Source organism: Lepidochelys olivacea (assembly GCF_965140295.1).
Source record: "Lepidochelys olivacea isolate rLepOli2 genome assembly, chromosome: 8".
In the NCBI taxonomy this organism is placed as follows: domain Eukaryota; kingdom Metazoa; phylum Chordata; order Testudines; family Cheloniidae; genus Lepidochelys; species Lepidochelys olivacea.
Window position 1 is genome coordinate 106,400,865 of NC_140418.1, and position 27,013 is coordinate 106,427,877.

Genomic DNA, 27,013 nt, shown 5'->3' on the forward strand with positions numbered 1-27,013 from the left:
GATAGACAGGGAGGATCAAGAAGTGATTTGCCAGCATGGAACGGAGAAGACTGCTCCAGCCCGATGGACTAGGGGGTGGAATTGGCTTTATCTGGGCCACTACCACCAGATGGGTGATTTGAGACCAAAAGAACCAGCCCTGGGGCAAGGTTCTGCTGGTCAGAGCTCTCAGAAACTGTTCCTATTCCAACACCCAGAGATTTCCTTCTGCTGTTTTTTCATGTCAAACTGGACACTGGCACTTCAAAACCTCTGGGTGCTCAATTCACTCTCCTCTCACCCCATTCCCCCCTCCCAAAACACAACTTGGAGGGATGAAAAAAAATATCTTCCAGTATGTTTCTTTTAAAATTGTGTTTTTGACCCCGACGCTTCCTCCCTCCGTCTCTCTGCCCCACCTACCGTCTTATCCTCCCTCACATTCCTTCTCTCCCACATCCCGCTCTTCAGTTTTCAAACTGAAGGAAAAAGCTGCCACAGGAAAATATCCTCTGCCACTCTCCATCTCTCTCCCGCTCCCCTCACTTCCTTTCCCCAGCCTCACCCACCTCGCCCGGTGGAGGCAACCGAGCTAACAGGGTCACCCAGAAAGCCCTAAGGAGGGGTCAGGGTATCAGGATGAAGGAATTCGGTAATTCCACTATAAAAACTCTCCACGGGGGCACTTTCAGCCTCCAACTTCTTTCTGTTACGGAAACATTGGTCTTTCTGTTTTTCTCATTCTCCCGTCAAACCATCAGTCGATTATTTTTACTCTAGGCCATGATGTTGTGTGTGTTGGGGGGAGGGGGGTAATATAGGGGACAGGACTGAAACTTAATTAAGCAAAATCCAATTGTCCACACAAGGAGAGAGAAATGAGGAACAAGCCGTATCCAAAGAGCAGGGCCGAAGGGGCAGCAATTCTGATGGCCTCCTTGTCATTCCTCTCCCTGTTCCCTGAGAAGTGCTTGCAGGGAACTCGGTCACTCACAAGGCTTGTGGTCTTAACAAACAACATCGCAAAAGCCAGGGCAAGGGACCACTTCCCCTCCTCTGACTCCTTCGCCACTCCACCCCATGCTCCTCCCAATCAACTGGAATCAGCTTAATAAAATAAACTCCTTATGGCCCGGGGCTGTGTGAGGGAGAGAGAAACCCCCACAATCTCCCTGACTATTAAGCCTCTTAGAAGTTAGAAAGCTTCTAAAGAAAGTGAGACTGTGCCAAGTGGCTTAGAAAAGACCTAAGGAAGGGCGAGACAGGGAGGGTTAGACATCAGCAGCAGCTTTGGTTTAAATTGTGGTGAAAAACACTGTAACAGGGTAGCTGGCCCATTCAGTGCGTCAGTCAGTTGGTTGGGGAAAGGGAAAGGCAGAGGGTTGATGGTGGTGGTGGTTCCTGGCAGGAGAGCTGCCGGAGGGGTTTGCTAGAGGCAGGGCTGGAGAGGGCCGAAAGCAGAAGCGGAAGCAGAGGGAGTTGGCTGCAGGGTCTCAGCTGGAGAGTCAGAGCCAAAGGTCGAAGAGGGCTGAAGGAAGGGGGAGCAGGAGAGGGGCCGACCAGCTGATGTCTCCTTGCTGGAGAGCTGGACCGGGAGGAACAGCGAAAGGAAGATACTTCTAGCAAAGAGGCTGTGGGGGTGTATGCAATTTCAAGTACTATTTGCACTGGGTTCAGAGGGACTCTATTTTGGGACTTCTGTTATGGACTAATTGCATAATGTTTGTTAATAAACTGTTTGATCCATCTGAAGAAGTGGGTTTTTTACCCACAAAAGCTTATGCCCAAATAAACCTTTTAGTCTTTAAGGTGCCACCGGACTCCTCATTGTTTTTGTGGATAGAGACTAACACGGCTCCCCTCTGCTGTTGGACAAGAGGACAAGGTTCCATGGAGTCACTGTGGACCTAAGAGGGAAACTGAGGCAAGGGGCCACTTTCAGAGCTGCCGCACGGGGGCACTTGAGAGGAGGCCACACATTTACAGTTACTAGAGAGAGTGTGAGGCTTCAGGCAGGCCTGAGGAAGGCCTGTTCTGATCAGAGGGCTTTCACGATTTGAGATCATGATCAAATCATGGTTGGTCAACGCTGTGCTGCAAAGCCCCTGGTGAAGCAGACGCAGGGTGCTGCACAGGGAGAAATGGGCTGGCAACGTCCGCGCCCACACACGGCCCAGCAGTATCAAGAATTCCAGGCATTCTGCCATTTCCTAGGAGTAACAGCCAGGCCCTGAACTCTCACTACCCCACTTGGGGCCATCCCCGCTGACACACTATTCAGGGTAGGGCGCTTTATGGACCTACAGAAATAATTCAGGCCCCTTTAAGGGCAAGGATGTTCTGCTAAATGCCACCTCAATCCCCCACCCCCTAGCCTCCTCGGTCTGAACTTGGGGCGAAGGTGCAGTGCTGAATTCACAGCCTGTGGAGACAGAACTTGAATCCACCCACAGCAGAGGTGGCCTCCTCTCATCTCCCACACACCTCCCGCTAGTATCTCAAGCAGTTTAGACTCTGTCTTCCCCTGAGGTCAAAGGGGGTTAGGTCTGAAGTTCTGAGTTGGCTCATTAGAGAGACCGGGGCCAACTGTGACTTTCAGATCCAGATCCAGACTTTCTTGAAGAACTCAGTTGAGGGTTTGGATCAGATCCATCTCTGCCTCTGAGGCCTTCCTCATGCCTTCAGTGATCCCATCAGCCCTAACCCCATCCTGGGATGCCACCCAGCCCCCGGGAAAGGATGCATCAGTTCTTTTTAACAGACTTAGAACTGGTAGGTGAGGTTCCCATTTGAAGAAAACCTAATGGATAAAGGAGTGAGGGGAGCTGGTAGTTCCTTAAGGAGAGACAGTGTTAAAGACACAACAGCTAACTATCCCAATGAGAAGGAAAGAGAGGAAGAATAGTCAGAGGCCAATTTGGCTCGATCAGGAGCTCTTTAATGACCTGAAAATCAAAAAGGAAGCCTATAAAAAGTGTAAACATGGACCAATTGCTAGAGAAGAGTACAAAAGAATAGCACAAGCATGTAGAGATAAAATTAGAAAGGCTAAAGCACAAAATGCACCTAGCAAAGGGACATAAAAGACAATAAAAAGAGGTTATTCAAATACATTATGAGCAAGAGAAAGATGAAGGAAAGTGTAGGTCGTCTACTCCGTGGGGAAAGAGAGCTAATAACTGATGACATGAGAAAGCTGAGGTGCTTACTTTACTTCAGTCTTCACAAAAAAGGTTAATGGCGACCAGATACTCAACACAATATGAACCGGGGGAAGGAAGGCAAGTCAAAACAGGGAAAGAACAGGTTAAAGAATATTTACGTAAGTTAGATGTATTCAGATTGGCAGGGCCTGATGAAATTCATCTGAGGGTACCTAAGGAACAAGCTGAAGCAATCACGGAACCATTAGCAATTATCTCTGAGAGCTCCTGGAGGACGGGTGAGGTCCCAGAGGCCTGGAGAAGGGCAAACACAGCACCTGTCCTTAAAAAGAGGAACAAAGAGGATCCTGGGAATTATAGACCAGTCAGCCTAATTCAATACCTGGAAAAATACTGGAATAAATTATTAAACCATCAGTTTGTACGCACCTGGAGGATAATACAGTTACAAGGAATAGCCAACAGGGATTTTCAAGAACAAATCGTGCCAAACCAACCTAATTTCCTCCTTTGACAAGCTGACTGCCATAATGAATGGGGGAAAGCAACAGACGTGATATATCTTGATTTTACCAAGGCCACTGACACAATCCGACATGACATTCTCATAAGCAAACTAGGGAAATATGGCCTAGATGAAATAACTATAAGGTGGGCGCAAAACTGGTTGAAAGACCGTACTCCAAGAGTCGTTAACAATGGTTTGCTGTCCGCTGGGAAGATGTATCTAGTGGGGCCTTGCAGGGGTCAGTCCTGGCTCCAGTATCAGCCATTATTTTCAATAATGACTTGAATAATGGAGTGGAAAGTATGCTTACAAAATTGGCAGATGACACCAAGGTTGGAGGTGTTGCAAGCACTTTGAAGGACAGGATTAGAATTCAAAACAACCTCGGCAACCGGGAACATTGGTCTGAATTCAGCAACATGAAACTCGATAAAGACATGCGCAAAGTAGCTCACTTAAGAAGGAAAAAATCAAATGCATAACTACAAAATGGGGGATAACTGGCTAGGAGGAAGTACTGCTGCAAACGAACTGGGGGCTATTGTTGATGCATATTCAATTTGTGATCCACGATGTGACGCAATTGCAAAAGAGGCTGATATAATTCTGGGGTGTATTAAGAGGAGTGTTGTACGTAAAACACGGGAGGTAACTGTCCCGCTCTACACGGCACTGGTGAGGCCTCAGCCGGAGTACTGAGCGCCACGCTTTAGGAAAAATGTGGACAAACTGGAGAGAGTCCAGAGGGGAGCAATGAAAATGATAAAAAGTTTAGAAAACCTGACCTATGAGGAAAGGTTAAAATATCTGGACACGTTTAGTCTTGAGAAAAGATGATGGAGGGGGGACCTGACAATAGTCTTCAAATATTTGAAGGGCTGTTCTAAAGGGGACGGTGATCTTTTGTTCTCTGCTGTCCACTGAAGGTAGCACAATAAGTGATGGGCTTAATCTGCAGCGAGGGAGATTTAGATGAGATACTAGGAAAAACTTTCTAACTCAGGGTAGTTAAGCACCGGAATAGGCTTTCAAGGGAGGTTGCAGAATTCTTGTAAGAACAGGTGGGACAAACACCTGTCAGGGATAGGAGACAGGTTTACATGGCCCTGCCTCAGAGCAAGGGGGCTGGACTTGATGATTTCTCAAGGCCCCTTCCAGCCTACACTTCTACGATTTACACCTGAAACATCTTTATTTTGAATTTATGAGGCTGGATCTACCCACCAGCGTATGGGGAAATACCAGGGGCATTCAAGAGAAGAAATCCCAAAGGGGACTGCTCCGGGGTACATCTACACTGGAGCTGGGGGTATAATTTCCGACTCATTAACCATCCCTGGGCTAACTCTGAGCGGGCTAGAGCATTAAAAACAGAAGCGTTGTCTCAGCAGTGCAAACGGAGGGTTGGGCTAGCCACCCGTGCACGCACCCAGGGCCTCAGATGGGCGCATGCTTGCGACGGCTCGCCCATCCCACCACCTGCACCGCCATGGCTACGCTTCCGTTTTTAGCATGCTATCTCAATCAGAGCTAGCGCCGTTATGGCTCCTCAAACTGGAAATTACATCTGCCAGCTCCACCGTAGACATTCCCTGGGTCACAGGGGGACCAGTGCATTAACATCTTCTTAACGAATCAGCATGTTAACGGCTTGGTCAATAACCAACAAGAATGTCTTCCAGAGAGGAGAAACCCTTCCCCCTGCCAGTCCCACACAGACTGAGATTCAGCACCTGCTCTCCAGTCAGGGTTTCCCCAGAACAGAGGAACAGGGAACAGGTGTCTGGCATCTCAACAGATGTGACTCATCTGGGAAGGGTGAAGGCTCTATTGGGCACCCGCAAAAAATGTCATAAAAAGATCCACTCCGCCTTCCACCCCAAGAACCTCATGAGGCCAAGCTGCGATCCCTCCCATGACAGGCTGTGGGCATTCCAGAGCCCCGAGGAGAGCAGTGACACACGAGGAAGCGGTTTGCTGAAAGCACACAAAGAATAGGAGGGGGATGTAAGGAGTAAAAGCTGTGTTGGCAGGCTGAGCCAACGAGCTCATTCTTCATGTAAGAGAGCTCCCTCTAGGTTAAACACGTGGGTATTTCAGAAGCCGTTGCTCAGTCTAGAGTCCACATTGTGCCCCCTACTTCTATAGCTCCCAGGGATATGTCATTCAGAAAGCTGGGAAGAAACCCTTGAAAATAGTGTTTGTTTTCTGCTTCACAAGTGCCCTGTCTGCTACACACGCTGAGCCGTACAGAACTCACTCCTCCAGCTACACACACAGGCCCGCAGGCCCCGTTTGAGAGCTCACTGATACGAATGCAATGAGATTTACTCTAGCGTAACAGAGATCATAATCCGGCCCATGACCTACGTGTATGTCTCTCTCCCCTACAGGCCATGCATATGCAGCATTTTACCGGAAGAGCTATTTTGATTCTCTGGCCAAAGGAGTTCTGCCAGGGATGAAAGCTTGGCCCTCTTTGTCCCCAGTCTTCAGCTCGGCCCTTTGCCCTGCTTTGACGAGTGCAGCTACATGCACCCCTACGCCTCTGACTCCCAGAAGCCGGGAGTGGGACACAGGGGTGGATCATTCCATAACTGCCCTGCTCTGTACACTCGCCCTGAAGCTCTGGTATGGGCCGCTGTCAGAGACGGGACACTGGGCCAGAGAGACTATGGTCTGAGCCAGTCTGGCAGCGCTTACGTTCCAAACCTACAAGAAGCATCACTGCACTGAGGGGTGACAGACAGACCAGCAGAGTCCTGTAAGGTAATAGAATCACAGAAGCCGGAGTAGGGAAAGTCCACCCCTCTAGCCAGTGCAGGACTCTTCCCCACAGGTATCTTCCCAGGAGCTTTGACCAAACCCATTTGCAACACCTCAGCCTTTCGTCATTACTTCCCATTTTATTCGTGTTTTACCGAGACTGGAGTTTACTGATAAATGTCCAGCTCCCTGTATGCAGGGAGCTCCAATTTATAGAGGTATATAACTGACTGGGATGCTTAATACCCTTATTCGGCTGTGCAATATAACGCTTACAGTAAAATACGCACCAGATTCACAATTGCGTCCACTGTTACTATTCCCCCACATGACACAGACTAAGGGAATTAATCCAGAACCACAGGAAAAAGAGTTTACCAGTTACACAAAAATATGTATTGTGCTTTTCAACGGAGACCAAGAATAGTACAGCAGTGCTTTCATATCTGATACTTTCTCTTCTCTGCCCTTATGGTCTCACTAATTCACTAGGTCTTTTCCCTCTGTTACTAACAGCCTATACATTGTATACAGATTTCCTTATCCATAATGTGCTGCTTTAGTGTTTTGTTGAAATTTCACCATAGAATCCCAGGAAGTGCCAGACTGGACCAGGTCCACAGTCCCTCTAGTCTAGTATCCTGTCTCCAACAGCAGCCAGTATTTGGACTTGACATGAATTCAGCAAGGGGTATCGTTTACTACAGTCTTCCTTAGGAACAGAACTGTGTCAGCAATCATAATAATAGTTTGTGTTTACACTGTGTCTTTAACAGGAGGTTCCCAAAGGACTGTGCAAAGGTGGGCAAGCATTGTCCATTTTACAGATGGAGAAAACTGAGGCACAGGGAGGGGCAGTGACCTGCCCGAGATTATAAAAGCCAGTCAGTGGCCGAACAAAACCAGGAGGTCTAGCTCTGGGGCCCCTGCTCTAAGCACCAGACCTTGCATCCTCCCACGTAGCTCATCCATGGACAGGCATCCCAGGAACAACAAACCTCATGGAAGCTGCTCTCTGAAGAGCGATGAGGGAGCTCCGCAGGTGTCCACTATCAGTTCTCTGTTGCTCTTCTCCCAACCCGCATGAGGGATTTTCACCTACCCTCCCTCCTTCACAAGTGAGTGTTTAACATAAGAAGTGGGGAGCGGGCAGAGGGGGTGCAGCAGGGAGACACAGCAGGCCCTCTCAGGGAGCAGTGAAAAGGCAGCTGGCTGGAGCCCAGCGAGTGAGCCAGGACCATGGGACAAGCCTTTTCACATCTGGTTAAGTACTGCTAAACTCTCCAACGAGCCACCTAATTATTACAACACTTCTGCTGAAACCTGAACACACCCCAGTGGCCGTGCTGGGGCAGAAAGGGGAGGAAAGCAGCAGCCAGGACATGGGCAGGGACAGGAGCACCGCGGAAAGGGGCTTGCAACGTAGGCTCTGGAACAAGCAGGGGAGAACGGCAGCAGGCAGAGACCTCGCAGTTCCCCAGCGCCCCCCCGGCATTAGGAGCATTGTCTTGTCAGCGGTGTTATCAGCCTGCCCTAGGCATCGCCAAGAGGAGCCAGCCAGAGACTCCAGGAAGAAGGGGCAGAAGTTGGGACCTTCTGACATTCAGAGATGTTTGTACAGTTCTGACTGGGTTTTCTCTGCACTGTGCTGACTGGCTGTTTGCGCCCAGCCTCTGCCTCAGCTTCACACCACAATGCCTGTTACCCTCTTCTCCCTGCCCCATTCACCTCACCCCTCGTCCCTTCCCTCTTCTTGCCAGTTAGCTCAGGAAACCCTCCCACCCGCCCCAATAAACCATGGAGCTAAAGTGACGTTCGCAGCCATTGCATAGTTCACGCTACTTCTGGGTCACCTCCCTTTCCCATGTGTCTATCTTGTCTATTTAGACTGCAAGCTCTTGGAGACAGAGACCACCTGCTACTCTGTATTAGAAGAGCGCCTAGCACAATGGGGCCCCTCTCTTGGTTGTCCCGTAGGCACTGCCGTAGTAAACATGATTAAATAACCTGCTTCAGCACCTGCAGAGCAGGAGTACAAATGAGTAGACTGGATTCTGAGGAGCAGTGCCAATTTCCTGAAGTGAAACTTTACGTGTGAACTTACCACACAGGCCGCAAGCAGAGTTCAAACAGCTGCAGCAAACCGGACGTCCTCCAACATCCACCTCCTGCGTGAACTCCATGTCTCGCTTATGGATGCAAAGACACGTCTGAGTTGAGACAGAGCTCAGGATCTATCAAACCCCTCTGTTCTGCTTGTATTGTTATACAGGTCTGAAACCCAGAGCCTCCAACGGGCAGACTTGGAGTGGGGAGAGGCATTCCACATGTGCTTTCAGCACCGAATCCTGAGCCCAAAGTGGCTCCACGTGTGAAATGCCATGATCTCTCAGAGACCTGGCCTTCCTCCCATCGCTCATTACTTTCAAAAGTGGGGTTGCGTTCTCTTCTGCCACAACGCCAGCATGGACAATAACACCCCAGCACATTGTGTTCTCAAACTGACCGGTTCTGACCCTACCTGGCATCACCAATGGTGCCACCCCAGACTTTCACAGATTTGCACCAGATCTTGCAATTTTCACTCTACGATACCTGTTGTTAAACTATCAACCGTGGTCGCTTGGGCGGGTGCAAAGGTCCTCAGCAGACTGTACATTTGATGATGATCTTGATGGTTACCACACACATTGAAGGGGGCAGGTCTGAGTCCCTCAGGGAATTGTGGTGTTTTGACTTGTTCAGATTCATTTCCAAATATAAATAGCAGCTGTCTGCGTATCTCTCGCTCAGCAGACACAGGCAGAAATTTGTGAAATCTTGAATCAGCGTGGACCAGGGCACGGCAAGACTAAAGGACAGGACAAATAGGACTAGCAACAACTTCAACCTTTGGATTTGTCCCTTTGAAAGTCTCTGGCAAATCTTAAAGTTTCTTGATCTATTCTGCCCAGGGATGACTGTCTTACAATTATTTTTTGAGTATTTGTTGGCAGGTCAGAGGAGGGAGAAAGTCATTCCACTGAAGCTGTTAGTGAAAAAGCTTAGCTCCAGCCAGGGCCCCCAACTCCACTTCAAATTATAATATTTTAAGTACCTGAAAATAAATATTTTGTCAGCTGTTGAGAATTAAGAAGTGGCTTCAGACTTGCTGAGAGTGGAACCCTGCAGAGAGTGGCCAGCCTTAGAGAGCCAGCTTCAGAGAGAGCCTTCCGCAAACTTCCCCACCCACTCACCCCATCAAGCACATTTAGGAGATCTGCACTCTTCTCCTCCCAGCAGTCTTTGCCAGTTCACCATCCCCTCCAGAATAATCCTGAATCTAGGGGGAGAAGGGTATATATTACACACCTAGCAGGTCTTTCGCATCTCTAAAGCCTATGCCAAGCAAGGATGCTGGGAAAACAATTATTAATTGTATGTCACAGCTAAAATGAGCAGCTGCGGAATAGCAATGTTTGTATTTCAACACTCGTTATTAGGATTCAGAGTTAATCTACCGACGTGTTTTTCATCCAACACTTACAGCTGTTAGTTCTCACTGCACTGGGCAATGTTCAGGGGGTCTTCTTCACAAACAAAAGAACTCGAAATAGAATTTTAGGTCTTTTTAAATGAAAGCATAAATTCTACCGAAACGGAGAGGCTCCTACATACCATTCTGGAGGCCACAAGTGAAGCACGCAAACTGTGGCCCAGGGATTGGAGAGGTTCTCAAATTCCAAAGTTCCATGTGGGGAGAATAATCCCAATAGCCTATGGAATGGAGTCTGCAGCAAAAACACACACTCAAAGGGGGCCTTTCCTCAAAAGCTCTGTGAGAAGAATGTTAAAATGAAGAACTGAACCCAGAGGAGCAGAAGAAAACTAAGCCACATGGATCTTTACTATCAGGTGCCCAGGTACTACAGTGATGAGAGTATAACAGATAGGGAGATGTTGGTCACTCAGGCTCCAGAAATGGAAGAAAATGCAAATAAAGCAGGAGAGGTCAGTTTTGCAGTAGAGCTTCTGCTTGTCCACCAAAGAGTTAAATCCACCCATCTGGCTCCTTTGGCTTGTAAATCAGACCTCCTTGCCGATGAGGACACACCGAAATGCCACGAGGCTGGGCCTGTCAGGAAGGAAACCAGCGCGTCCAGGGTTTTGTTGTTCTAAAGACTTTTTTTTTAATTATTATTATTTTACTTTACAGCTCAGGAAGGAAGCTGGAGCCTGCGCTTCGACTCCAAGAATGTCGATTACTCATCCTTCCCTGCATTATTTCTTTTATCTCTCCCTTTTATTTACCTTACTCAAAATTTTTCTCCTGTTTCTTTCCCTACTGTTCTTTAGCCACCGTTTTCAACTGTTCATCCAGGTTAAAAAAAAATTGTCAACCACTCTTTGAAGTAAATAATAATGACAATATTTGCTAAACAAGCCTCTGTCTCTCTCCCACACATGGCCAATTTCAGTCCTTGCATAACTATTGAGGTACTTCTGTGGCAATCATTACCACAGCACCTGAACACCTCCCAAACACAGAGGAACTTTTCCTCAGCAACCCAGTATGGCAGGAAAGTACTGCAATCCCTACTTACCAAGCAGGCACTGAGAAAGTAACTGATTTGCCCCCGGTGTCACAGAGGGGCAATGGCACAGTTAGGAAGTGAACCCAGGTCTTCCAAGAGCATGGCCACTGCCTTACCTGCCAGGAGCGAGTGCAGCTGCTAGCCAAGTTAACAGGAGGCTTGCTCACTTACGCCAAGAATGAATTTGTCTTGCACTGTTAATATCACTGCGATGGGCAGGTTAGAAATGTGCAATAAAAATAAAGTTAATAATAATAAATTTCCTTAGACTGTGAGCAATTTGGGGCCGGGCCTGTACCTTCTTGGATATCAGTGACGTGCCTAGCACATGGTGGGGATAGCAAAAACATACAATGATCTTCTCTTAGAAGCCTGTCTGAAAAAAAAAACCCAAACACACCCTTCGACTACCCTGGAATTTCCCTTACCCCTCCCCTAGTGGTGCCAATGCCCCCCACTGGGGCATGTGAGTGGAATCAGACCCTCCCTTCACGCTGCTTCCTTCATTAACGTTACAATCCAGCAATTCTGAGACTTCCCAGCCGCAGCCCCAGCACCGAGCTGTCACAGCCTGAACTGGGGCAGGAACATCAGTAAGAGACGCCCACACGCTCCAGGGCAGGTTTTGGGCCTTCGAGTGTTTCTAAAGGAGGTGAACAAATAAGGAGAACATATCTTTATTTTATGGCTCCTGTCTTCCCTGTTTATACAGGCGTGCAGTATAAACTCTGGGTCTGATCCTTACTACACTTACATCAGATTTAACGCTACTGATTTATACAGAGGGGAGGTCACCATCAGGCTCTCTCTGTACTGCTCTGTAGCTTCCACCTTCAAGAGGGGGTGGGATGAGTGTCACGTTTAGAACTCACACGGAGGGAACGTTACTATTCATTAATGCAGGCATGAGCTGCGCAAACTTCCGTTCGGCAGCTTTGCCTACACACCTCTGTCCTGACCCACCAGCCCTTCGCTGTTCCAATCCTGGGCCCCGTACATAGCTCTGCCAACTTAACTCCAAACTGACCTGCAGTCCCGTTATTCCAGTGCCGTCCCACACAACTTCCAGCCATACAGACAGAACTCCGCTAATACCTCTCGGTCCTGACCTGCAGCCCCACTGCTATGTCCTTCCTACCCCACCCCTCAGTTCTGCCAATACCGTGATCTGCAGGGGCTGTCCCCAGCTATGCCAGTCTAGGCACCCCCCCCACACACACAGCTCTGTCAACATCCCTATGCCCTGTCTGACCTGCTAGCCCGTCTGCCACTGCCAACCCAAATCCTGAATGAACAGAGACTGCCAGACATGCCACGGTTTTGTAATTGGGACCAGGATGATACTACCAGACTTAATGCACTGCGGGGTCTGAAGTCAAATATCAAGCGAGAAAGGAAAAGCCCGGCCCGGTGCTGCCTGGGCTTCTGGTTAATTTCCTCCTAATAGCAGCAGCGCTTAGAGTCCTGCGCGTACAGGCCTAGGGTGGAGACAGTGATGGGAAAAAGGGGCGAGGGGCAGAGCAGCTGTGTGGGTGCCGACCCTCCCTGTCTTCCCCACGCTCCTCTCCCCTTCGTGGGGCATCCCAGTGTAAGAACTCACCCAGGCTGGCACCATTAACCTGATTGGCCGGCTCCCTTCTCTTCACCCAGAGCTCCCGATGGCTCCTCCATCTCCCCATTAAAGAAGCCCGATGAGCAGACGCTCACAACCCCCGTGGAAGGGTTAAACACAACAGCCTGCCAGCCAGCCTCACAACTCGTCACAGCCCTGGCGGCTGGAAGCGAAACTGGTTCGCAGGCCAGCTCATCACCAGCCTCGGAGCTGCGGCCCCTCAGCGGCATTCACTGCTGTGGAGCACCCTCCCCTGCACTCTCCATCCGCGGCCGTGGAGAACATTCAGCACCGTGCAGGACCGGGCCCCTGCACACACCAGACACGGCTGTCGAAGGCTGGCCTGCGCACGCAGTGGTGGCTCAAGCTGCCGCACGGCAGGGCCGCTGCGAAACGTCTGTCACTCAGTCACTCCCTCGCCCCCCCAGCTGTAGTCTCCAGGACGCCTGGGCAGCAGGTGGCTCTTTAATGAGGAGCCCTCTCCGCAACTCATGGGCCCACGTGTTGTCTCCTCCCAGGTAGACCAGGGAAGCCACAAGACCTCTGCCCCAGACTCAGCTGCCGGCCTCTGGAATCCCAACCAGGGTCCCAGCAAAAAACATTTACCCTACCAGCACGTGGGGAGAGTCCAGTGGGGAGCACCGACGGGGAGACAGGGCTTCCCTGGGGAAGATGACAGTGTACACAAAGAGAGGACTGTGGTTTTAACCCGAGGCAGCAGGAGACAGGGAGCTCTTTGTGAAGGGAGGGCAGGTCTCAGCTCTGGAACTCATCCCCCGCCCCTTCATTTTCTAGAGCCTGGGTTTGCTGAGCTTCAGAACATCTTGCAAAGCCTCTGTGTTTTCCAGTGGATTTTATTATGCTGTGGACTGGGGGCTTGTTCTTTGGAAGGCTTTTATAATACTCAGCTAGTGAAATATTTGTATTGTATATTGTTTGCATAACAGTCCCACCCACCCCGTGAGACAGTCCCTGCCCCAAAGACCTTGCAATGTAAATAGAACAGAGGCAGAGAGAGGAGACGTGACTTGCCAAAGCTGTCACACCCGGCATTACAACCCCACTCTCTTGACTCAGTGTCCCATCCTCTGAGCCACACAGCCACCAACCTAGGACTTCGATAGAGCCTTCTAAAAACACTTTTAAAATGTAAAGGTAAGGACAAAGGAATAGTCTAGTTCCCAGACTCTCCTTACGCCGGTGTTACTGTCCAAACAGGCTCTTTGCTGGAGGACTATCTTGTGGCTCCCTGTAGCAGAGGATTTTGCAGGGCAGACAATTTCACATGCCAAACAGCATTTGAGTTGTGGGTTTCAGAGATGGGTAAAATAAAAAAAAGGTATCAAAATGGAGAGTCATTTTTAAGGAGGATTGGTTTAGGGGAGAGAGAGACACAGAGGAGTTAAATTTTATTGATTAGAATCAAAATGATTCACACTGAAAAGTCCAACAGAGTGAAATGTAACTGCTCATTTCAAGTTTCCTGATCGACTTCTCATTCTATTTACAAGACCTGGTGCAGCTGTGAGTCGATGCTACAATGAGCCTTTATCCCATAAATGCATTGTTTTCCTACTAATTGATGTCCAATCACTTTTTGCTTAATTTTTCAAGAGAGAACTCTGAAGGGCACACTCATTCTGTGGCAGCCCTGCCACCCCTGTGAAACCACAGATTAAAGTAAGGTAGTGTATGTAGCTGAAGCGTATTGCTGTCCTGACCACTTTCCTTTCCAGCAGTGTAAATCAGCAACAAGTCAGCAAGCCAGCAGCGTTACACCAGCTTGTCTTTGCAAATATAGAGCTTTGGTTTTGGTCTTCTGACAAGAACAAATTCATAAGGATCTATGATACTACAAACAGACAAACTGATAATGTTTTTTGCATCTGTACAAAACCCTCGTATAAGTTTTTATATTTTCCCTCCAAAAGAAAGGTTTTAGGGTCTTTATTTTCTCTCATGAAAATGAATATATACCATAAAGCGAACACTCACATGCAACCCACAAGAATAAAGTATATTTGTGCAGTGGAGGGAAGAGATGCTGGTAGGAAAGCACATTTCTGTTTCAAGTTTCCAGAAACAGAGGACAGAGGGTGTTTAAACAAAAGTGATTTTAATAGTGTCCTAAAACGATGAAAAATACCATGATGCTGTCCCCAAACTTGAATTCTAAGAATCGCTTCACCCTAATGAAAGAGAAAAGAAAGATGGATAGCAAGAAACTCTCTCCTTGTTCTCGGAGCTACCAGCACTTAGAACATTAAATCTTTCTTTGTCCCACTCTTTCCCAACCCCACTTTTCCCCTTTCCTGTAGCTCAGTGCATTGCCGCAGTACAAAATGACTGCAACCAGTTGAAGGATCTGAGAGCGTTACTCTGATCTTTGGAGAATGACTGGTTTACAAAACCACAATCAATGTTTTAAAGAGGGAAAACAAAAAACCACCACCACACACACAAGATGACAGATGCAGATAGGACTTCAAAGGACGAGACCCTGCAAAGCCTTACACATTTAGTCCTCCCTGACCTGGAAAGTCCTACAGAAGCCAATGAGCCAGATTCTCCTCTCAAACCAGTTTTGCACCATTGTAAATCAAATTGACCTTAACGGCATCATTCCTGATTTACACCAGTGTAAGTAAAAGGAGAACGCCACCCAGTAGGTCAATTCCTGTGGGTACAGTACTGCAGGATTGAGCCCTAAATAAGGACTGCAAGATTTGACCCATACGGCAGTAAAATACTTTACCACTCGGAAGCGGGTGGGGGGTAATCCAACTCATATCAGTAAATTATTCCTGTTAGTTAACTGGAAGGTCTACAGATCACATGTTTATATACACAAACATGACATACCATGCTTAGCACATGTCAATAGAGCTTCATGTACATACAGTGACAGATACACACAGAGAGGGGAGACAGACCAGACATGTAAATCCAGAAAAAAAGATATATGCCCTTTTCAGGGGGGCACTGGATGGGGATATGCTCTCATATTACAGGATTTGATGTCCCAATTAGAAATATATTTTTAGAAAGAATTTCACTTTCTCTGCACAGCAGCAAAATGTCCTCAAAAATCCCCAAATCTGCTGTTCTCTCTTGAACGGAAAAATTCATAGACTATCAAACAAATAGACATGGAGGAAGACCGTTAGTGACATGAATTGCTGGATAAAAATTGTTACAGTTCGCCTTCAGTGTCTGTTTTTTGTTCATGCACAAGTATTAAAAGAAAACTTTGCCCTCGGTGTATATTTACATCAGAAATCCTCAATAAAAATAGACTAATAGTATACAGATGGGTATAATGTATTCTCTGTAAAGATATTCATACGCAGTGCTCTTTATGCAGATCAGGGTTAGGCAGATTTTAGATGGCAGTTATTTACCTTAATCAACTATTATACAAGCATACACAGAACACATTTTATTCCTACAGATATTAATCAAATAAGGAGGGAGGTGAATCCTAAAATCTAGTATAAAACATAATTCTACCATTTTTCAGCTTCCCTGAGAGGGGCATGAAGGAGGAAAAAAATTAATATTGCTGTTCTGATGTGATGTGTCCAAAAGACATCAACCAACCAAGGGGCACCGATCAGCTCAAAGACGGCCTCAAAAAATTTCTCCCAGGAAGAGTTCCAGAAACTCCCAGATGTTAAATATACCCCATCCCTTGTAGGCTTTCAGTCTTAGGGAGCAGGATTGGGCCCTTGGACGTCTGTTAGTTTGCATGTCTGAGAATCTCCTTTTCCCTCAAGACAGTTAATGTCCAAGAAATGCCCAAGAAAGTTTCTGAGATCAGTAAAGCTGAGAGAGAAAAAATACTGAAGGCAAAAATACTTATTCTTTCTTTTTTTTTGGTCTCTCACACTTACACACACACACACAGAGCAGAACCCTACTAATTCCTTATACCGTCCATGAAGAACAAGTAGGAAACTCCACTGCTAATTCCTAAATTCTGCAAGTTAGCAAATAAAATAACAGAACAATGTTTTAACTATCAGGGATACTGGCTCATTAAGTGCGCTTTGGTCATTGCTTTAATAACTGAAGTTTAGCTGTAATGGATAATGTTAGTACATATTATTATTAATATAGTATGGTTAGAATATTAACACATAGTGCTTTTTATCAGAGGATCTCAAAGCACTGTACCAGCTGCTGAGAGGTAGGTAGGTATTATCCCCATTTTATAGATGGGGAAACTGAGGTTCAGAGACTTGCCCAAGATCACTGCAAGACTGGGGACTTCCGACACCCAATTCAATGCCTTAACCACAAGGTCAGCCTCTCCTTTCCTTTGTATAATTTTGTGAAAGCAGTTAAATCTGATTAATGAGACTTCAGTCCAACTCAGCCTCTGATATAATCTTTGTTGAGAAGCAGGATTTAGCCATCAGGTTTTGTTTGTTTTTTTGTTGTTGTTTTTTAGAAACATTTGCTTTGCCAATTAACCAGTGAGATTCAGAGTTTGTCCTGTAACTGTATAATAAATACATATGCATATACACACACAGAGCAAAAGAGGATGATCAATATTTACTGTATGTGTGCCCATTTCTGCAGTTGTAGACAGATAAATATGTCGTTTACATTTTGCTCAGAGCCCACAGAGCTGCTGTCATAAGCCTTTTGGAGAGCCACATAAGACAGCTATCAGACGTCCGAAAGGGAGACCAGGGCACAAGAAATTGCTGGCTTTTCTGAGCTCACAGGAAATATGGCGGGGTGGCAGAGGCGGTGAGGGGAAACATTTTGGAGGAGAAAACAGCCCCAGGCCTCCCACCCAAATGATCCATTAAAAGCCATCCTTCTGCCCAGAGCCAGGCGGAGACGGCGAACGATGGCTGCCAGTAAAACGGTCACTTGGATCGGTTCTGCATGACAATTGATGGCAAGGGAAGGGGGGAGGGTTTGGAAGAGGCAGCAGTGTCCGTTTTCTCACCATGGTGATTAGACATTCCAAGTGCGCGAGATAGCCCCGAATAACAGAAAGAGGAATATAAACTGGAGACCGACGGATCCAAGCCAGGCCAGATGGCCCTGCAGCCGGCAGGGGCTGCTCCCATCCAGCCCTTCCCCACTTTAGCTGTTCAAACATTTCTTTATCCCAACAAGACAATTAAACCAAACAGCATGAAAAGGAGTCTCGGCAACAGTTTGCCGAGGGCACAGAAAGGTTGTTGCCAAAAAAACAAAAAGAAGGCGATTGCTGTATACTCCCGCGGCTAACGCAGGGCCAGGGTCTGACCTCCATCATACCCAGTGGAAAATCCAGAGTAACTCCACTGAATTCACTGGTGTAACAGAGATAGAAACGTGGCCTTCTCTATATCGACCCACACACACACACAGAGGAAATGTAATTGTTCCACTTGTTTTATTGTATTATTTCATGAGTTGTATTAAGCACTAGATCTCACTTGGTCATGGATGATTATTAACAACATAGCCTCACTTTGTTTTAGGCCCCTATTTTAACCTACCTGGAAAGTGGTGATTAGAGTAGAAACAGCTCTGCTCATTCAGCAGTGAATATTCCCCCTCAAATCCACTGCTGTGCCACAGAATAATTCAAAGAGGAGACACCCCCTCCACCCACACACTCCTACACAAAACTTACCAATCAGTGTAGGTCCTACTATGTAAACCCAAACACAGACAGGCACATGCCCTAAGAGGGTAGATCATATTGTGCACTCCTGGGTTTATGCTTGAGACCTATTCTAAAGGCCATCTTTGTTCCATTTTGAACAATTATTCAGAAATGAAAACTCTGATAATAGAAGTAATGCTTAGCACCTAAACAGAGATTTACATTTTCACAGCACTTTATAAATATTAAATCATTCGTTTTAAAAGCTAGAACTAACTACATTTCAGAGATTTCAAAAAAATAACCCTAAATTGGAATGAGAAACTCCCTTCCATACTGAGGCATAGCTATAATCGCAGGGAGGAGAAACGGGACCTTGATCAAATTGACAGTGTCCCAATAATCAAAGTTATTTTTGTATTTATTTTAATGTAACAGTAAAAATAATATGAATAAATACCATCGCTACTTTGGATGAAAGTCGCAGGAGAGGAGCAAAGATCTCAAAGTACTGGCAAATTAACTAATTACTTCTTAGAACAACTTCGGCAGTTAGGTGTTATCATGTTACAGATGTCAAAACTGAGGCCAAAAAAGAAATCAGTGGCAGAGCGGGAAGAAAAGATCCCTGGTCTCCTGACTCATGTGCTCGAACACTAGACCAGGCTTCTCCGCAGCGTACCGACGAAGACATATGATAAAGAATAAGTGGACGATCACCAAAAAAAGATCGCTGTGGCAGTCTTGAAATGCGGACTGTGGAGCGTTTGGAAGCATCTCCAGGTGTGGTGGAGACCGTCGTTTCTGGGAAGACTAAACGGGAAGCTCTGCGCCGCAACATGCGGAGAGATCTCTGCCAAGCCAGCCAGGCTCCAGCATGGATGCTGCCGGCCGGCTCGCTCTGCTGGAGGGGGGTGATGCCGTGGTCATGGCGAGGAGCAATCATGACAGCCTTTTATTAGAAAGCCCAGAATAAAACTGGGGATCATTTCCACAGAGGGGTTATAGATGTCTATCACACAGGGGAACGGCGCATTTATTTCCACTGCTGCTGGAAACCTACGTTAATGAAGATACATTTATTTAAAGAGCCCCATGAAATGTGTTTGTCAGTGTCTGTAACACACACTGTACAAGAAGCGCCTAAACTGTTCTATAAATATAATTATCTTCCCAGTGAGCATCTAAACAGAACGGCCCTGTCCAAAGCATGTGTCTCAACAAACAGTTACATCTCCTCCCTGGATTGAGTATGTCTTTTATACGCGCTTCCTATGGCACGCACGGCCTCTCTCGACATCCCGAGAGCAGCATCCTACCATCACAGGCAACTTGCCCAAACACAAAAAAACTCTAACAGATTTACAAAATGACCATTAACACGAACACGCTCCATCCATGCCTCCATAATTCATTAGCAGTCTGACTTGGGGCTCCAACATACACACAGAATTTGAAAGCAACATCCTGACTTAAAAATAAAACGGTGGTTCTTTCTGAGAAATATGTGATCTCTCCTAGCCCACATACATACATCAAGGGGTCAGATCCTGATCATAGTGATGTAATTAGAATGAGAATGTAGTCGCAAGAGTACGCGTGTATATACATACACACACACACACAGAGAATCTCTAGCTGCATATGGATCTAGCTCTGCATAGAGTGGGTTCCATCTGTGCTACTATACATTTACGGCTTGACATACTGTTATATATTTTTTGGGTTCCTTTTTTGAAAAAAGAAAAAAAGAAAATTTCTCAGAAAATCATCTCTAATGTTACAACAGTATAAAAATATTTAAAACCCATTTGAAAATGTTTGTTTGTGATGGTACAAGGGACGTGTGTAATGCAGTGAAGTCATTCACCCATCGCATGGTCTAATCCCTTTCAGGATTTTGAAAAATACAAATAAACAATTGAATCCCACAATTCTGAAGAGCCTCTATTGAATACATAAAGACTTTGCTGATCTGATGGAGTTTCACTACGCCCGTCTGTACACTTTTGCCTAGAAGCTTGTCCACAGAACTATTTCCCTGCAATGGACCCTACACTACGATCCTTCTTTCCCAAAGGGTTATGTATATTGTTCACACAAGGTCCCCAAGAAACTTCCTGAGGGTCCATGATGAGAAATTTAAAGACCCTTAAGTATATTTTTACATACAAGCATAAAGAAACCTGCAAATATGTATGCATGTCTCAGAACATGACAGGTTCCATGATGCAACCAGTCAGCCGTGTCAGCCCTCAAGTTTTTCCTTTCTAAAAACTGCCATATAAAGATAATTAAGACACATTTTTAAAATCCCATCCCCCCAGTAAATAAACCCACTGTGTTAACATATTTAAGATTCTGACATACATAGAAAACATGCTCTTTGGTGCAACAGCTAAATACGATGGGAAGGAGGGAAGGTCAAATTTACTTTAAATTGTCCTGGTACTTATTTTATAACTTTAAGATTAATGAAACACGAACGGATGTTGTGCTAATATGCATCTAAAGTGTATGCAGGCAATGTTATAGATGGTTATGTTAGCAATGGTGTCTAAAACCTGGGATGATATTAAAACAAATTTTAAAAGCCAGAAGAGTTAAATTAATCCAGGCATTAGAAACAAAAATAAAACCAGTTTGTCTCTTAATATTTTAGTCAGCACTGTGTCCGGCTGGTTGCAATGCCTGCATTCATTTTGCTCTAGTGCAAAGGCTAATCACTTTAACCAATTTCTATTTCTCTTTTAAGGAAAGGGGGGGGGACTTTTCACATGTTCACAAGTTTTTGAAGCACCTTGCGAAGTTGTTATTCTGCCTCTCTCGTTATAATCTCCCTGTCTAATCATTCCCAGTGGGCGTGGGGAAGCCGACACACTGGCGTACATTCCGTTAGCAGCCTTACTCCTCTGTGAAGTACTTATTTATTTTTCAGGAGTGCAGCACCCACATAGAGCACACAATCTTGGTGAAGACAAGATTTATCCCTTCCACACTGGAGCATGTGCCTGTGTCTGCTGTTCTGTCCACTGCTGTGCTACCAGTGGTCTAATTCATTTAACAGATTTACTCCTTTAAATCAGCTATCTGACAGGATTTTGCTAGCAAGACACTCAGCAACTGATGTGCTTTAAATTCATTTTGCTAGCAGACCTGCTCTTCCGCTGTTATCTCCCAAAGTATTCATTTGAGCAAGCTTCATTTCCACATCCAGGTTATATTGATAAGGGGGAGAGATCCATAAACCATCAACACAGGATATCTGTAGACATTGTGATCCCACCTTCCTTCCCTCGCCCAAAATGAAAGCTCTACCCGCACCTACATGCTTCCACCTACAACAGCTGTGCCTACATATTAACAACACCGATGAGGAGACATGGAACAAGGAAAGCAGTTCTACTGCACAGAAAGTAATATAGGAGGGAGGTGGGGGGAAACAGAGACAACATTTGTGCTGTGAGAAGCACAAGGCTTCTGTCTTTAGTGGATATCGTCCCACACTTGCAAACGCTGACATAAAAGACACACTGGCAGCATATTTCAAAACCAAAGAGCGATGGATTTACAAGGCAGGTTGATTTAATGATGACTTTTATTGAAAAAGTACGCTGGGTTTAGGCAGATACCTTTTAGTGCTGGTAAGTTAACACAGCGCCTAATTCAAGGAGACAGCCTGAGGAAGCAGTGCCGACAGGGAGAGAGAGCCGCAATGTCTCTATTACTCTCCTCGGCATCATAAAGGGGAGAAGAAAAATAGTATCTGAAGGGGAGCAGGGGAGCCGGGCTGCAGTTTTCTTTGCAAAATAATAATAATTTTTTAAAAAGAAAATCCATAAGAATGTACAAAGGGGCCCACGTGAAAACAAAACCACTTTGGCACCTGAACTAAGCGTCTGTGTTTAAAGGAGATCACTCCAGCTAAATGTTGCCACATCTTATTGCTCTGAAGTAGGGGATTGCAGGCCCTTTTCTCCCGAGACAGCTCCCCAGAATGGTGTTCCCACGGTGCATGGTTCAGCTTTTCACGAAAGGAGGAGACTGGGGTCTGCCCTCCTCCAGCAGAGATACTGCGAGGGAAAAGGTGACTGAGGAACAGGGAGTTGTTACGGTAGCATACTTTAGACAGGTTTGCTTCAGTTCAATTGCTGATCCGTGAAGGGACAGATAGCCTTTCAGTGGTCATGCAAAGGGGGGCTCCAGAGAAAGTACACAGCCTATTTTGGGGGTCACTTATTGAGCCATAAGAGCGTAATCAACTTTATGTCTCTAGAAAAGAGCTTGAGTGCCCAAAATACTATTACGTGAAATACCGCAAAAGGGAACTTTGTCCTGTTCTGAGGAGCAAAGCATGAAGGCTGATATCCTAGGTGTAAGAACTGAGCATGTGAGGAACAGGTCAGAGGAAAAATATCAAAGGGAGCAGTGGGTGCAGTTTTAACTGATAAACTCCCTGAAAAAAGTTCTAGTTGTATACTTACAAATGCACCCTTCTGTGTATACACACACACACACACAGGATATCTCCCTGCTTTCACACACACACAGACACACACACACAGGATATCTCCCTGCTTACACACACACACACACACACACACACAGAGGATATCTCCCTGCTTTCACACACACACAGACACACACACACACACAGGATATCTCCCTGCTTTCACACACACACACAGACACACACAAACAGACACACACACACACACACACAGGATATCTCCCTGCTTTCACACACACACAGACACACACACACACAGGATATCTCCCTGCTTTCTCACACACACACACAGAGGATATCTCCCTGCTTTCTCACACACACACACACACACACACAGAGGATATCTCCCTGCTTTGAGGCATAGACATCTTTCTGTGCTTAGCTGCCCCAGTTTCAAGCAGAGAAAACGGCGTCTCTCCCAAGGTGCATTTGAAAATGGGTTTCCTTCCAATACACCTTACCGTGAAATCCATCAATGTCCATTTAAGAAAAACAAGGCACCATGTTATCATGTAACTCAACACGAAGGAAAGGACATTGCGCCCATTCCTTCAGCAGGAACCGCAGCACGACAGAACGACACACCTGTTGAGCATCTCAACAAGGCACTGCGAAGTAAAGCCGAGAGGGGTAACGGAGGTACTTACATCTGTCATTTCGGTCTTCAGGACTGGACGAGGTCTCCCGGTCAGACATGAGGCCAGAGACCGCAAAGATCTTTTTCCCTGTGTCATCAACTTTGAGTGAGCCAGGGGAGCCGGAAGGGAGCTGGGTTCCAAACTCATACTCCTTGCCATCGGCATCCGAGAAGCGCAGGTGGGGCGAGTCTGTGTCATGGCAGTTTTTCAGGCGTTTGGCCGGCGTAAAGGCCGACTGGTAGCTCTCCCTGTCTTCAGTGGAGGCAAAGGGGCGGAAAGCCCCAACGCCGCTGTGGTTCAACATACTTATTGGTGTGCAGTCCAAGTTGGGGGGTGCAAACTGGGGGTGGAGGTGTAGCAAGGATGGGGGGAAGTCACGGTTCGCGAATGCCCCTGGCACCCCACCTTGCCGGTGATACATGGAGGCAAAAGTATACGAGCCATTGGTAAAGGGGATGTGCACGTCCTTATCCACTGATACCGGGACTCCAAAAGGTCTTGGCTGCTGACAGGGGATGGAAGCGTCCCGACTGGCTTCAGCAGTGGAGGCGAGAACCATCAGGGCCGGAGATGCCAGCGGGTTGGGAAGATAGGATGAGTTTTCCATCTTGAAGGCTGCCCGGTGTAAGTCCATCGGAGTCTCTTTCCTCAACAGGATCACAAGGGGAACAATCTTTCCTGGAAGGAAAGTCAAGCGAGGCCTGGTTTTGGAGCAGGGAGATCACTGAGGCATCATCGCCGTCCTGAAGCTGCAGAGAAACAGAAGGGAAGAGAGAACACAAGTGGTGAGGCTTTTGCACTGGCTACTTCTGTACATTACATGCAGTGGGAAGGCCACATGCATTACAACCAACGGCCCAGCCACGCACCAATGTTCTCATTCACGAAAATCAACAGACAGCTTCACACACGGGTGGAACCAACTTTGGCCCACTCCACATGACAGAGGGAAAAATCCTACCAAAGACATTAGTATAAAGGATCTATTTGTAATATAAATATCCCCACATGTCAATAATCTAGGCGTGGTCTAAAATTAAGAGACATTCCCCACAATGGATCATCACAATTTAAGATATGTAAAACATACCATAGCTATTGTACATAATTACATGAACAGAAATAAACATTTATACAGTTGTTTAAACTGCCAATGATGCACAAGGAATGTGTGTAACATGTCTATTTTTCTCACACATTATGTATGTGTAGGTACATACACATATGCAGGTATACATTTTACATAATCATATAACACACACACACACACACAGAGTATGCACACTCTTTCTTTTTTTTTTAAAAGGAGCGGAGACTTCATCAATAAAATGCCTGGCGTCTCTGACAATATTTAAAATCATAATGGGTGCCTCTGCCATGTGATCTCTGCAAATGTCTGCCTTTCGGGTCGGGGACAGCGGAGTACGCATCCGTAATTTTAGTTCCTAATGCACTAGCTCTTAAGTAGATTTGTAAACTGCTCTGTATGTGCCATTAACATTTAGAGGAAAATGTTAACAAAATTTCTGGCTTGCATTTTGCTGAGCCTCCTAGCTCGGCCAGATCCATTCGCCCAGCCACAAACCCCCTCAGAGCGAGAGGCAGAAAAATCCTTCCTTCTGTGTCTCTCTGAGTTTTCTGTTTTAATGGTTTGGTTTGGTATTTTCTTTCCCGATCAACCTAGTGCCTTTTCTTTTAAGGTTCCGCTGCCTACCATTCAGGCCCCAAGACCCTTCTTAAAATACAAGAACTGTAACTTTGAAACAACAAACTAGCCTGCCAGAGCTCAAAGGGCTAAGAAAATCATATAATAATAAAAAGCTGTTACAAATTGTCTCTCTTAAATCCAGAGGGTCAAACATCTCAAATAAAACTTACTGAAAGAGTCTCTTCCTAATGGAGTGCCTTTTGTATTCCATGAATGAAGGAGCCTAGGTTAACAAACTGTATGAAATCCAGTCTATGGCTTTAATGTAGTCCAATTATAACATTTCCTTTCTCCCATCCTGTACCCAAACGCTTCAGTGACTGTTATTAATTGTAAAGATGAGTGGACATCATCTCTCGGCTTCCTCATTTGGCACTCTTCCTTATAGACATCATTGCTAAATTACCAGATTATGTATCTCACATTAACAGGTTTGCTCTCTTCCAAATTTTAAATAACTTTCCTGTCAAGTTCTAGCCACGGCGAGGGAGAGAGAGATGCCAAGGGCAGCATGTAAAAGCACAGAAAGCCTGGACACGCTTGTTTTGCTGCTTTCAGGAAAGCTGATCAACACACACACACAAAACAAAGGCACAAAACTGCATCCACAAGTGAATTTTGGGTTATTGGGGGGTTTTTCAGGCTGCTATAAAAAAAAATTAACACGCACATACAAATAAATAAGCCCTCACACAGAAATGAACTATCATTAATATGTCAGTGGGGCTAAGAGATCATTGGAAAATACGGTTTTCAAAAAAAAAAAAAACAATCCAGCACCATTGCTGCCTCTTTGCCTCTTTTTCTATTTTTACTTGTTCCATCACCTCACGACATTAAACGTATTTAATAAATTAGTATTCTGGCCGCAACACTTGACACTCTTGTAGGATATTGTGAATCACTCCGGCCGCCTTATTCGTTTGCAAACTTCATTATGCCGGGAATAAATCAACACATTACAATATCTCACCCAGCCAAATTTAATTTTTTTTTAAACTCCCACTTCCTTTTTCGCTCTCTCTCGCAGTCTCTCCCCCCCCCCCACCCCCATGAGCAACATGTACAGATGAGACTGCGGCGGACCAGTCATTATGAAAATCTATAGTTAATACACTCCCAATGTCAAAATGTCATGGGTTTAAATACAGAACCCAAAATAAGAAAACGAACTGACCTTCTTAATTAAAAAAATATGGATTGCTGGATAATCAGCTTGATGGACCATCGGGGCGACTGTAAGGTAGTGGGCACAAGGCAAAGTAAGTAACTGTTACTTTTCTGCCTCTATGCTGATTTTCTTTAATTTAGCACCCCGTGCAAATCCAGATTAAAATAACTCCAGCTATTGATCTGAGCAGTGGAATTGACATTAATTTTAGTTCACTTCTCACTTTGCAAAGGGATCAATAGGAAGTAATAACAGCTGACATCCCCACTGAAAGGAGGAAAAAAGACGGGCTGGAGACAGAAATCGAAAAGCAACCAAATAAATCAGCAGCTACTTTTCCACGGCATCAGACAAACTCCAAACAGATTGCAAAAAGTCTTTGTTGAATTAACTAAACAAGGAGTGGAGGGAGTAGGGGGTGGAGATCAATCTATGAAGCTACATAAACTGTCTACCAGGCATCGAAGTAAGACGGACAAACCAAAAAATATTGTGATTTTTAATTTTTTTAAATGACTGCTCTGATATACAGAGAATTTTTTAAAGACATCTTATTTAAGGTGTATACAAATTGCCAGCATACTAATTGCAAGGTTAAATATGCCAAAACCAAGACAAATTGAATCAACAGCCTTAAGTTCGATCCATTAAAAAATATCTCACCAAGGAACAACTTCTTATCAGTAATCTCTAGCTCAAGTTTGATTCCTCTGTTTATAAAAGATTGTAACACTGGTTTGAATTAGGTAAAGAGAAAGACAGACAA

The 27,013-nt window shown here is 45.8% G+C and overlaps 1 protein-coding gene across 4 annotated transcripts in view; it reads right to left on the reverse strand.

Moving 5' to 3' along the window:
* RNF220 (ring finger protein 220) overlaps positions 1-27,013 on the reverse strand; it is a 334,084-nt gene that overhangs the window by 303,398 nt on the left and 3,673 nt on the right. For all 4 annotated transcript variants that reach the window (XM_084636163.1, XM_084636161.1, XM_084636164.1 and 1 more), the window contains exon 2: positions 23,378-24,117. In XM_084636163.1, the coding sequence (XP_084492289.1) occupies positions 23,378-24,002 (625 nt within the window). In that variant the 5' untranslated portion in view covers positions 24,003-24,117. The remainder of the gene's footprint in view (positions 1-23,377; positions 24,118-27,013) is intronic.